We start from the raw sequence: 13649 nt of genomic DNA, 5'->3' as shown, positions 1-13649 counted from the left end.
TTTGGTTATCGGCGATTTTTGGTTATCGTCACACTGATAACTGGGGACTGCCTGTACATAAGAGGAAGAGTCTTGTTTTCTTGTATCATGGGGTGTACTGTGTAATGCTGTTTTCCTACTGGAGCACATCACAACCGGATAGCCAATAACCAGGGACTGCCTGTACAGTATTGTGTTACAACTCACAAAAATGATAATACATATGAGTTAGAATAAATATTCACTTCTTCACAGCTGTACTATAAAAATTTTCACCTCCTGTCATAACTGTTAAATTTTTGTTACTAGTCACAGAATTACATGTAATACATGCTCTTTTTACAGTAGTGCAAGTGTTTGCTTATTTGGTAAAGCTCCAGATACTTCCAAAGGAATATTTTCCGTACATTTATTTACTATTGAGGAAGTAATTTCTTTCGTCTCTCTAGCATTTTCTTTCAACTCTTCTTTGACCTTGAGCACTTCTTTTCACATTAAATCTGGAGGATGGCAGTGTTCTTGAGTTAAAGATGATATTACTTCACCATTGCTAATTAGTCTTCCACTGCAGAGTCCTCATTTTTCATATCTCCAGTAGGCTTTTTCTTCTTTTTCTTTATCAACAACATAAATGTAGCCTTTGCGCAAAAGCTTCTTGTAAGCCTTGTAAGCTAATACTCAAAATCTGACTTCTAAAAAAGAAAAGGATGAAATAAGCTTTGAATGCACTGCTTGAAATAAATAAAGTAACAAACAGTCTGGGCCGTTAACTGGGTAATTTAAATGCAGACAGACTTGTAGTCATTTAAACTTTGTAACACTTGTAGTCATTTAAACTTTGTAAGGGTCCTTTTCTAAAAATTTCATTTGAGTGATTTTACATTTATATAGCCTATTATGAAAAGTTTCAAATTTTGCAAAATTTACAGCAAATATTTATATAATTTTAATTTCTTTGCAGCTTAAGGTATTTGGTACACTGACGTAAAAAGTAACGATCATTGACATTTTGTCTATCGATATTTAGTCTATTGATATTTAAAGTGTTGTCATTGCGACCATCGACATTTTGGTTGCCGACATCTAGTCTGTCGAAATTTTATCTGTCAACTTTGCCTGCTTACCGTCTCAATCTGTGTCTAATTTGCTTCCCAATGGAAAATGACTGATGCAACCTGACAAAAATTGTAATTTTTGAAACTAGAACCCTCATATTTACCTTGATAACCTCTGCACCCAAGTCTCCCAGGATCATGGTAGCAAACGGCCCTGCCAGTATTCTTGTCAAATCTAATATTCTGATGCCAGATAAAGGGCCATCATTACCTGGAAATGAAATGCAGTTTCCATTAAGAAAAGAACTTGATTACCTTCATAATCTGCCATAAGCTTGAATCATGGAATTTTATATTTCTTACCCAACAAACCCATTACTTTAATTATTCAGTTTCGTGGTCACAAAACCATCCAGTTGCTACAGTCCCTCTGAAATAAAGAAACACTATGGCAGTTGTAAGTGCACATGTGTGGCCAGTCCTAGCAGTGTTTAAAGTTAGTACTGTATACTGTATTCCACACGGCTATCTTCACTGGTAAGAAATGCAATCATTCGAAGGCCAATGCTTTTATTCTCTGTCTGAGAATTTCTTTCTGGACAAGCCTTTTCATTTCTCATTGTGCATGCACTGTGCCTTCATAAAATATTCATATGTATTTTCCCTTTAGTTTATAAAAAAGATTGCTACCATTTAAAAATCTTAGCTTACAACTGGTTTTCACCAACTGATGTAATTTAGAATTTTTGTAGGGCTTCCTTGTTTTTTCATAAGGAGAGGTAGTACTGACTTGCTTCAAGTCTGCTGATACCGCTGCAATCCTTAAACTTTTGGTAAGTTTTGATACTGTAAAGTCTAGTTAATAAGTGAACAACACACTGGTTAGTTACTGTAAATGTGAGCTTTTTTTCAGTTCTTTACTTACTTTGGGTTTGACATATATATGTTTAAAATTAAGGTAATATTGTAAGGCTTATTTTGATTGTTCTCTGAAATATCACCTGATAACTGGACCTGTTTCTGTGTGATATTTTGTGACTTGGTATATTACATTGTACCCGCTACATATGTATGGTAGTAACTGCACTAATTAATGTTATGATGAATCATGGTTATCAAGCTTCCTCATTAGATTAATTACCATAAATTCCATATATGTACTGTACTAATTTTTTCAGGCTTTTTCTGTTACTGTTTGAACTTTAAACTTGGTGCAAATGTTTTTTCATTGAGAGGGCAGACATGAATCTCACTTCTTAGTTCATTTGTTAATTATCTTACTTAATTATCTTATTTAATTATTGTTTACTCCTCTAGTACATTTTCCATGCTGGGTTGCTTTCCCTGCAGAATCCCTTAGGATTGTGACTGTCTGTTTTTCTAAAAAGGGTTGGAGTTTGTCTTTTTTTTTTATTGTAGTCTTCTCACTAGCAAGTACAGTAAATGATATAATTTCCAAAGGACACAGAAATACATACTGTGCTTCTGTTTATTTATTATCATTAAACTTGAACCTTGGGAGAGGAAGGGGAGATGCAGCAGAAGACGAAATCAAAGATAAGTTCAAGAAGACGGTAGCTACTTCCACAGGGTGACTTCCTTCACCTTCACTCCAACATCTTCTACGGGTGGTGGACACAAAACATCATAACCTCCAGGGCAAGTAGGCAGGATCACAACTGAAGTGGCCCAGGACACCACCACCACGAGATGCAGCAGGCACGATCAGGACAGCCGATGCAGGAGCTACCAAAGTGGTTCAGAAGGCAGGAGCTACAGCAATGCCAGGAATGTCACATGAAAGTCACCAGCGGCAACAGAAACAATCAGGACGGCTGCGACAGGAGACCAGGAAGTGCCACCCAGAGACTGTTGTCGAGTCAACAGGTGCATAACACAGGAAACAGACGGAGCAGATGGACCACAGATATGCCACAGGCAGTGCCACAGCATACATGAAGGCCAGTAATGACATCGATCGATCCACATCGGCGAGAACAGAATCAGAACAATCCCAACATGGAACTATGCCATTCCAACCAGGTACTGTGGTTGATCCCAAAGCAACACTGAATGAACATCGGGACTCCTTCATGCAAAGATATCCCAACTGAGATATCCAGCCAACTACTGCTGTGCCTGTGATGCTCACTGTCAACTTGAAAGAAAAAGCAAAGATGACCAGTAGAGGGAGACTCCTCTTGCTCTGAGGGGAACTGCCCTATGCAGAGAGACGAGGCCCCTTAGAAGAGGTCGCCTGACTGCCCGCAGTGGCCCCCCCCTGCAGTCTTTGCCCAACAAGCAAGCGAAGAGGGCAAAACACTGTGGAAGTGAAACTTACCAACGACGCCCGCTTCCTTCCCGCCCCCGCCCCACAACTCTCTGTAGCACAGGCAGTGAAAACAACATTAAGCACAAATAGAAAGGAAGTAGACAAGCCCTTGTACACAGGGAACGGGAGCCCAAGAAGGGGAGCAAACTCTTACGCCCGATCAATGTAGGGGAGCGAACATATTACGTCCCAATCTAATATCTCTGAACATACAGGGGAATGCCTTCAGTATCTAAATAAAGGGCTATTGGAAGAGAAGCATTACCACTCAGTTATGCCCCTCTAAATACGCCCTTGGCCGTCGAATCCGAGACCCAGACGCAGGGGAATTACAGATTATGCAAGGGTATTACAAATCGTGGGTTTGTATAAATAAATATCAAACACATGCAATATATGCACAAAAATATAGAAAGATCCCACTGGGATAATAAAGAGCTTAACGACAGTCAGGTGAAGAGATCCGAAAACACGTCTGCAACATGACGGCCAAAAGCAAACTGGAATGTTTACATCCGGGCAGGTGGGTATTCCTGCCTACCTGACAGTAGTTACTGCCCAACCTCCTTGTTCAAGAGTTTAACAGCCATGTCCAGCTTCGCCGTAAGTAATTCCTAATGTAAAGGACCGATGGTTTGTATATCATGTTGGAACAACTTTGTCTTCCTTAAGAAGTGATTGAGGGCGCTTACATCTAAGACTGGTCTCCAGCCTCCTGATGTTCTGGGGACTACAAACAGACGATTGTTGAAACCCTGAGTACGTGTGTCCTCGACTTTCTCTATCGCTCTCTTCAGAAGGAGAGAGGACACTGTCTTCGAAAGGGATGAATGTTTCTCTGAGCCTCTTGAGTAGGCCGTAAAAATGATGGAAGAGGTGACCAAAGGAGGGTGCTCCAAGAACAGGATGCAGTAGCCCTCCTTTAAAACCTTGATGGTCCGTTGGTCTGCCCCTGTGATCCCACTTCTCCCAAAAATGGAGAAGTCTGGCTCCTACTGGGGCATGAAGGACTTCTGGTTCACTTTTTGGACAGTACCTTGGAGGAGCTCTTCTTAATGGTTCTACATTAGAACAGGACGTTGGAGTGAGGCCTAACTTGCGACTTGGGCTTACTCCCATGAAAGGGATGCTGTTCCAGTGGAGAGACCGTCTTAGGAACAAACGACAATGACGAAGAACTCTTGGGGTGCTTTGCAGACTGGGCTAAGAGGTCTACAGTGGATTTCTTCTGGAGATGCGATGCGATCTCTTCCACAATCGACTGGGGGAAAGGGTGAAGAGAATCCAGTGGCGAAAATAACAACGCAAATCTCTGTGAAGATGTGACTCCTCTGGTGGTGAAGGCGCAGCAAAGTTCTCTCTTTTTAAGAACACTGAAAGAGAAAAGAGCCGTGAGTTCCGAAGAGCCATCCCTGATGGCTTTTGTCTGTGCAAGAAAGCACACTGAACATGTCTGCTGCAATGTGCGTGCTTGTCCAAGCCCTTGAAGTCCTCAACCTTCTTTGCAAGGGCTCCTACTGTCCGATCAAAAAAACTTAGAACTTTGAAAACCTTGAAGAAGTTCTAAACAAGATGGTCCAGCTCAGAGGAAAAGAACAAAACTTTTGCAGAAGCGAAGGCCGAACAACGAGAAGATTCGATAAGGCTGGAGATGTCCCCTTGGGAGGAGGCAGCGACTTCCAGAGCTTCCCCGGTGGTGTATGACAGATATCTCCTCTTGACCAGACGAGAGGGAGGATGGGCGAAGATCGCTTTGCCCTGCTCTCTCTTCATTGAAAGAGAGTCTTCAATTTCTTTCAAAGCTTTCTTGGAGGATGAAGAAAGAATCATCTTTGGGAAGCCTGGAGTGATCTTCAAGAAGGCTCCTCATAAGGAAGGAAGAAGCAGGTAATGACGCCGCAGCTGGTGTGAAAAAGGCAGGAAAACTCAACAGCAGGAATTGAAGCAGAGCCGCATAGGCTGAGGGAGGAGAAGTTTCTTGCTCAATCTCTTCTTTGTCCTCCAATGAGATTGGAGACACGGATAAATCTTGAGAAGGCTTAGAAGTGGGAACTTTCCTAATGAAGCTCATGATCTCCAAAAGCTGTTTCTTAATAGGCGCCAACAAGGGATCATCTGGCTCCGAGGAGGGTTCTTGGCGTTCGAGGGAGGTAGATGGACCAGGTGCCTGGACGGTGGTGCCAGGCACTCAGAGGCCACTGCTGGGTGCACAGGAGCCGGCACTGGGCGCTTGAGACAAGACAGGATCTTGCACGACAGGCACTTAGTGCAGTGCTTCAGGTGCTTGGGAGAGAACGAAACTAGAGAATCCCATGAATGTGTAGGCAGCTGTACCGAGGCGAATACTGAAGGATCTACATCATAGCTGCAAGACGGTTGTGGGCTGTCGAAAGCCTCCCTGTGACACTTAACATGCAACGGGGACGACAGAGCCGTGTCGTCAATGCGCCTTTTCAGTGGCCGGGATAAATCGAGGAAGCGTTTGTGACACCCGCAATCGGAATCTGAGTCTGAGCTAGAAGGCAAGCAGCACACATCCAGCGACATGCCTTCCCAACGGCAGTCTGTCGAAGACTGGGATTTTACAATAGGTTCGACTGAGGGGGCAGCAACCCATGGGCTAACCCCACCAGCCTCCCTTGGACCTCCGGTATGTCTTCTCCCAGGGTTAGAGGAGCAGGACAGTGACCTTCGTCTACGAGAATCGATGGGAAGGAAACCACTTCCTCCACCTGCACTTCACTGGACACTTTTTCACTAAACACTTTGTCCATAAGGACTTTTAGGGACGCCACTATCTCTGATGCTGAACCTACAACTAGGTTTAGCTTCTTATCAAACTTGGATTCGACCTTGGACTCAAGTTTGGCAATGGCACTGGGGTCAGAAGCATGGGAGCTAAGCATGGGAGTATGTGGAATGATCGAAGGAGGGCCTGAGAATAGGAGGAGTGTGACCAGGAGTTGAAGAAATAACAAGGCTAAAGTCTGACTTAGGCTTAGGTGAAGAAACTCTGCTAACAGAAGCCCTACTTTCGGCCCGAACGGCTGCCTTCCTCTTCCTATGCTTTTCAAGCTTACGAAGATGAGACTCAAGCACCTTCCACTTACTTTCATCCCAGTCCTCAAATTACCCACACATATTCTCCCTTGAACACACCTGCCCTCTACAATTAGTGCACATGGTGTGTGTGTCATAGCAAAGTTTAGTTAGCCTAACCTTGCAGCCTTCACTACAATAGTGAAAGCTGGAAGAATTAGAATCAGACATAACTAACTGTCAAAAGGTCTAAATGAACTGACGAAAACCAAAACAGCAGCTTGAGCTACAAGAAAGCGAAATACTTCACCGACTTTCAGCAAACACGAAATAACCGACAAAACAGGCAGGACTGCAGAGACTGACGTGTTGTCAGCAGCACAGCATAAAACAGAATGAAGCCATTGGCTAGGAGTCGCTACCACGCTACCTGTTGCCGTGGGCGGGGCCTGTCACCTGCAACTGACAAGTGGCCGCGAATTTTGAATTAAGGAATGTCGTGCAAGCATAGTTCATTAGCTAAGCAATTACTTAGTAAGTTACTTAAATAAAACCTAATGGCAATCTATTGAAAATAATGTATATGATGCTAAGGCTGCCATTTCATAAGGTGATGCCAATGCAGGGCAGGGGTAATACGGTTAGAGTAATAGCCACCGCACCCAATTCTATCATGAACTGTGGAGATGACTAGAGCATCAAAAAATTACTCCACTTGATAAATACCAAGAATCTTACAGGCAGTGAGAGCAAATCTATAGCTTGTGGAGACTAAATACAGTCATGAACCCAGGCAGTGAGAAGGGGTGACTCAGAGTGGAATTAAGATTTCGTGTGACCCAACTGCAAAGCCAGGGTTATACTCTTATATCAACATGCTGTATTAGTTTGTAACTGCAGAGAAACACATCAGCAATCAGGTAATTAGTGGGTTGTGTTACTCAACTATTCTCAACCAAAAATACAAACATCTTGAAGTCAGCCTCTTTCACTGTTGCATTATATTTAAACTCTTATTTAAAAACAAACCCTTCAGTTAACCTTATAATTGTCAAGAAATGTGACTCAGTGGTCTATTTATCACACTTTACAACACAATTATGATACTTGAACACTGCATAAAAAATTAAGCATTCATACTTACTATGTATTTGTAGCTGATCTTCATCAGATGCAGCTATTCCAGGATACTGCCGTGTTGCCCCAACAAAGGCAGAATAAAGGGAACGTAAATCCTGTTTGAAAGCACGAAGACTATGGACAGCAAAATTCATCTCAATGACACTCTGAAAATCCAAAATAATAACATGAAATAAGAAAAATTTGAGTTCTGAAAATGATAAAATTATCAAAATTTTCCTAACATGGCTACAAACCTGTACTGTACTTTATGTACTTTTGTCTGCTTGAAGGTGGAGAAAGTGTTGAAATATGCACGTTTTACTACACCATTTTACCAGTATAGTTGAAAACACGACCCTACGGAAAACACTTAAATCCAATGTAGAGTAACTGGTGTAAGTGCTTGCACCTACCCTATGGGAGACTTGTGTGAAAACACTGGATGCCCCAGTCACTAATCCGTCTACTGTATATATATATAAAAATGGATGTACAGTACAGTATGTATGTATGTGTGTGTGTGTATGTATGTGTGTGTGTGTGTTCCAACATAACTCTGAAATGCACTGAGCAATTTCAACCAAACTTGGTATACATATGACTTACTATCTGGAAAAGACTGGTGCAGGGGTAAGACATCACTAGCACCAAAGGGCACCAAAGGTGGCTGGGGTGGGAAGCGCTTCCCTGAAACGGGGCTGGTTCTGTCTGTAGACTTAGTAACTAAATAAACTCTACAGATTTATCATACCTTATTTCGGTATACATATGACTTACTATCGGGAAAAGAATACTTTGGGGGTAAGACATCACTGGCACCAAAGGGAGAGAGAGAGAGAGAGAGAGAGAGAGAGAGATTTATCGGTTGTCATTCAGAGTTTTCCCGGGCAGTGCCAGGTTGGTCAGGTAGTTACTAATAATGATGATGCAATTAGAATTCTGAGCTGATTTATTTTACCATGACTCGTGAACACAGTAAGCAATGATTTGTTCTTTGTATGCACAATCCATACTGCCTGATATTTATTCAGATTTAAGCATAGCATATACACTAGGCACATTCACGCACTAATACATTACTAGGCGAGAGGCTGACTAATTAATGAACGCTTCTTGTAGTGTGTGTAGTATGCTATCTCATTCCTCACTTGTACATGCTATCTACAGTAAGTTAATGAATCTAACTGCCCTGCTACTTTTATTCACATAATAAAACTTGGGAAGTATTTTATGTGGGACTTGTGTCCATGTTGTAGTTCTTGATAACAGTTTAAAGCTGTTTAAAAAATAAATAACATTTTAACTTGGTTTTATCCAAATCATATGTTTATAGAAACATGATATTTTCATATTAAAATAAATTTTTGAACATACTTACCTGGTAGTTATATATATAGCTTAAGTCCCTGACGCGCGGCAGAATTTCAAAACTCGCGGCAATCGCCGATGGGTAGTCAGGTGTACCACTAGTGCGCCCTCTACCCAGGTACCTTGAACCATTCCAACTGTTCCTCAGATCTTCCATGCCCCTAGTCTCTAGAGGGGAGGAGGGTGGGAATTTAATCATATATAACTACCAGGTAAGTATGTTCAAAAAATTTATTTTATTATGAAAATATCATTTTTAAACATCTGACTTACCTGGTAGTTATATATATAGCTGATTGACACCTTTGGTGGAGGGTCAGAGACAGCCAACATCTTTGGAATTTTGCTTAAGGGTTAATCAACCAACTTAAGGTTCTTACCTGGTTTAAGGAAGCTGACTTCAATGAACTCCCCCTCATTATGTCTGCTTTCCTTAAGAGGTCCAGCGATCCACTCAGGGGGCTGAAGACCTCTAGGAGCTGCCAACCGGTGTACCAACCTCTATGTGACAGACAACCTATAATACCCTTGTTCCGGGCGCTGCCAAGGAACACACTGATTACCTGACTAAAATCAGTGATTGCGGAAGATTGCGTCCAATCTCCACAAACAACCATAAGATTACAACTATTCCAAGGCAAGAATCAAGGGCATCGATTTATGGGATTGCAGGGGTAGTCCCTTCTCCCACCACTGAGTTAGCTGCTATAAATGGTCCCAGTGTATAGCAGTCGTCATAAAGCGTTTGTACTTGCTTCAAGTAGTGTGAGGCAAACACTGACTTGCTTCTCCAGAAGGTAGAGTCCATGATACTTTATAGGGACCTATTCTGTCTAAAGGCTACAGAGGTTGCAACCGCTCTGACCTCATGGGTTTTAACCTTTAGAAGCTTAAGGTCCGCTTCACTGCATTCTGAATGCGCTTCCCTTATCAACTGTCTAACGAAAAAGGATAACGCATTCTTTGACATTGGTAGAGAGGGCTTCTTAACTGAACACCAAAGCGCCTCTGACTTGCCTCGTAAATTCTTCGTCCTTTGCAGGTACGCTCTCAGAGCTCTTACCGGACAGAGGACTCTCTCTAACTCCTCACCTGCGATCTCTGCTAGATTCATAATCTCGAAAGCCTTGGGCCATGGTTGTGAAGGACGTTCATTCTTAGCTAAAAACCCCAGTTGTAGAGAGCAGATAGCTTTGCCACTCCTAAAACCGACGGTTTTATTGAAGGCATGTACTTCACTGACTCTTTTAGCTGTCGCCAAGCAAACCAAAAATAGAGTCTTCATTGTGAGATCTTTAAATGAAATCTCTTGCAAAGGTTCGAACCTATCGGACATGAGGAACTTTAGGACCACGTCTAGGTTCCACGCTGGTGAGATCTGACTTTTCTCTTTGGTAGTCTCGAATGATCTGAGAAGGTCTTGGAGATCCTTATTGGCAGACAAATCCAAGTTTCTGTGTCTGAAGACAGCTGCCAACATGCTCCTGTATCCCTTAATAGTCGAGACTGAAAAGTTACGTCTCCTCTTAAGGTAAAGAAGAAAATCCGCTATCTGGGTCACAGAGGTGCTGGAAGAGGACACGGAGTTGTTTTTACACCAACCTCTAAAAATATCCCACTTGGATTGGTATACCCTGATGGTAGATGACCTCCTAGCTCTTGCGAGTTTTTCGATAGTCTGAAGGCAGTTAGCTGTAGACCTTGGAGGTTTTGGTGATACCTTTCCAAGTGAGGTTGTTTGAGTAGATCTGGCCTTAGAGGCAGACTTCTCGGCGTGTCCACCATCCATTCCCGCACCTCTGTGAACCATTCTCTTGTTGGCCAAAAGGGGACCACTAGAGTCATCCTGGTGCTCTCGTGGGACACAAACTTCTGAATGACTCTGTTTATGATCTTGACGAGGGGAAAAGCGTAAACGTCTAGGTTGGACCAATTTAAAAGGAACGCATCTATGTGCGTTGCCTCGGGGTCTGGCACAGGAGAGCAGTACGTCTCCATCCTCTTCGTTTGAGCTGTGGCGAAGAGGTCTATGCATGGACGACCCCAACCGCCACAATTCTCTGCAGACATCTTGGTGAAGAGTCCATTCTGTTGCCAGGACTTGACCTTTCCTGCTCAGACTGTCTGCCCTCACATTTCTTTCCCCCTGAATGAAACGTGTCAACAATGTCACATTTTTCTCTTTGGCCCAGATAAGGAGTTGCCTCGACGTTTCGTACAGTGACCTGGAGTGGGTTCCGCCTTGCTTGTTGATGTAGGCCAACGCCCGTCGCGTGTTGTCGGAGTTGACCTGCACGACCTTGTCTTGGACTGAGTGTTGTAACTCTTTGAGGGCTAAAAATATTGCAGTCAGCTCCTTTTGATTTATGTGGAGCTTCTCTTGCTCTCTGGTCCAGAATCCTGATACTTCCAACTTTCCCAATGTTGCTCCCCACCCCGAGTCCGACGCGTCGAAGAACAACACTAGGTCTGGGTTCTTCTGTTTTAATGAAAGGCCCTCCTGAAGCTTGACTGGGTCGTTCCACCACTGAAGGCATTGTTTCATCGCCTCTGAAATGAGGATACACTCTTTCTCTAGCCCGTCCTCTCTGCTCCAATACCGATTGAGGTGGAATTGGAGTGGGCGAAGGTTTAGTCTTCCTAAGGAAACAAACTGTTCTAGCGAGGAAAGGGTCCCTAGCAGGCTCATCCATTCCCTCGCCGAGCACATCCGTTTCCCCAGAAAGTCCTTTAATTTTACCAAGGTCTGTTCCATCCTTGATGGTGACGGAAAAACCCGAAAATCCCGAGACTGAATCCTCATCCCTAGATACAGGATCTCTTGAGATGGGGTTAGATGTGACTTCTGCCTGTTTACCAGAAGTCCTAGTTCCTCTGATAAACAGATTGTTGTTTGAAGATCCTCCAGACAGCGATTGAAGGAAGGAGCTCTGAGAAGCCAGTCGTCCAGATACAGAGAGGCCCTGATGCCTCTCGTGTGCAGCATTCCCGCTACATTCGACATCACTCTGGTGAATATTTGGGGCGCTGTGCTTAGGCCGAAGCAAAGAGCCTGAAACTGGAATACCTCTTCCTTGAAGACGAATCTCAGGTATTTCTTGGAGCCCGGGTGGATAGGAATGTGGAGATATGCATCCTGAAGGTCCAAGGAAACCATCCAGTCGTGTTGTCTGACTGCTGCTAACACTGATTTTGTTGTTTCCATGGAGAACTTCGTCTTTTGTACAAAGACGTTGAGGGCACTCACGTCCAGTACTGGTCTCCAACCCCCCGTGCTCTTGGGAACCAGGAAAAGGCGGTTGTAAAATCCTGGCGAATCCAGATTTTGTATTTTCTCTATTGCGTTCTTCTGCAATAATAAAGAAACTTGCTGTTGAATCGCCTGTGCCTTGGACTCGTCTCTGTATCTGGGAGACAGATCTATTGGTTTGTCTGCCAACGGGGGCTTTCTTAGGAAAGGGATTTTGTATCCATCCTTGAGCAGTTGAATGGACCAAAGATCCGCTCCTCTTTTCTTCCACACCTGCCAGAAGTTGAACAGCCTGGCACCTACCGCTGCCTGAAGGGGGAGAACGTCAAGTCCTGTTTCTTCCCTGTCTAGAGCCACTCCTTGCTGTAGATCTTCTACCCGCCCTCGAGGAACCTCTACCTGAGGGCCGACCACGAAAGGGCTGAGATCCCTGAAACACAGAAGCCTCAGCCTTACTCTTTTTAGTCATGAAAGTCGTTGGTAAGACTTTTCTTGCTGTCTTCGATATAAGATCTTGTGTGGTTTTCTGAGCTAAGGATGTAGAAACCTCTTTAACCAAGTCTTGAGGGAAGAGGTGAGAGGAAAAAGGGGCGTAAATTAGTTCCGCTTTTTGACTGGATGTGACCCCATTAGCTAGGAAAGAGCAAAGATGGGCCCTTTTCTTCAGGATTCCTGCTGAGAAAAGCGCCGCTAATTCGCTGGCACCTTCTCTGATTCCTTTATCCATACACGACATCAGATGTACAAATTCTTCTGTGTCGGTCATGCTGAATAATCCCATCTTTCTTCCTAACGCTCCCAGGGTCCAGTCCAGAAAGTTAAAGACCTCGAAGGCCCTAAAAATTCCTTTGAGGAGGTGGTCCAACTCTGATGTTGACCAACAAAACTTCGTTCTCCCCATGGCCACTCGGCGAGATGAATCAACAAGATTCGAGAAGTCTCCTTGGGAAGAGGCAGGTATTCCAAGGCCGAACGATTCTCCAGTTTGATACCAAACGCTCGATCTTGAAGCTAGTTTGGCTGGAGGAAAAGCAAAGGCCGTCTTTCCTTGTTCCTTCTTTGAAAGCATCCATTCATTCATCATTTTAAGAGCTCTCTTGGACGAGCGGGACAAAACCATCTTCATAAAAGCTGACTCCTTAGGCGCCTTCCCAAGAGTAAATTCGGAAGGTGGGGAACGAGGAGCCGTCGGAATAAAGTTTTCTGGGAAAACTTCCGCAAAAAGTTTCATAAGTTTTTTGAAGTCTGATGAAAGTTGATGGCCTTTACTATCTTCTTCTTCCGAAACTTCGTCGATATGATCCACAGGAGAGTGAGGGATATCATCAATCTCTTCTTCTGATTGACCAAAAACCAAAGAAGCGACGTCTTTCAAAGTATCACCTTGACGCTCGGCGTCCTGGTGTCCAGTCTCGTGACGTCTCGTGTCTTGGCGTCCATCTTCTTTTAGTGATAAAGTATGGCGTCCAGCCTCCTGACGCCTGGCGTCTTGGAACTTCGTGAC

At 43.7% G+C, this 13649-nt stretch overlaps 1 protein-coding gene across 2 annotated transcripts in view; it reads right to left on the bottom strand.

The window, feature by feature from the left end:
- LOC136844464 (succinate--hydroxymethylglutarate CoA-transferase) overlaps nt 1-13649 on the bottom strand; it is a 69534-nt gene that overhangs the window by 41264 nt on the left and 14621 nt on the right. For both annotated transcript variants that reach the window (XM_067113727.1, XM_067113728.1), the window contains exons 2-3: nt 7550-7691; nt 1199-1305 (exon numbers count right to left, since the gene is read on the bottom strand). In XM_067113727.1, the coding sequence (XP_066969828.1) occupies nt 1199-1305; nt 7550-7679 (237 nt within the window). In that variant the 5' untranslated portion in view covers nt 7680-7691. The remainder of the gene's footprint in view (nt 1-1198; nt 1306-7549; nt 7692-13649) is intronic.

This window comes from Macrobrachium rosenbergii, chromosome 12, assembly GCF_040412425.1.
Source record: "Macrobrachium rosenbergii isolate ZJJX-2024 chromosome 12, ASM4041242v1, whole genome shotgun sequence".
Lineage (NCBI taxonomy): Eukaryota > Metazoa > Arthropoda > Malacostraca > Decapoda > Palaemonidae > Macrobrachium > Macrobrachium rosenbergii.
The sequence above is the reverse complement of the archived record's forward strand: the minus strand, read 5'-3'. Positions and strand labels throughout refer to the sequence as shown.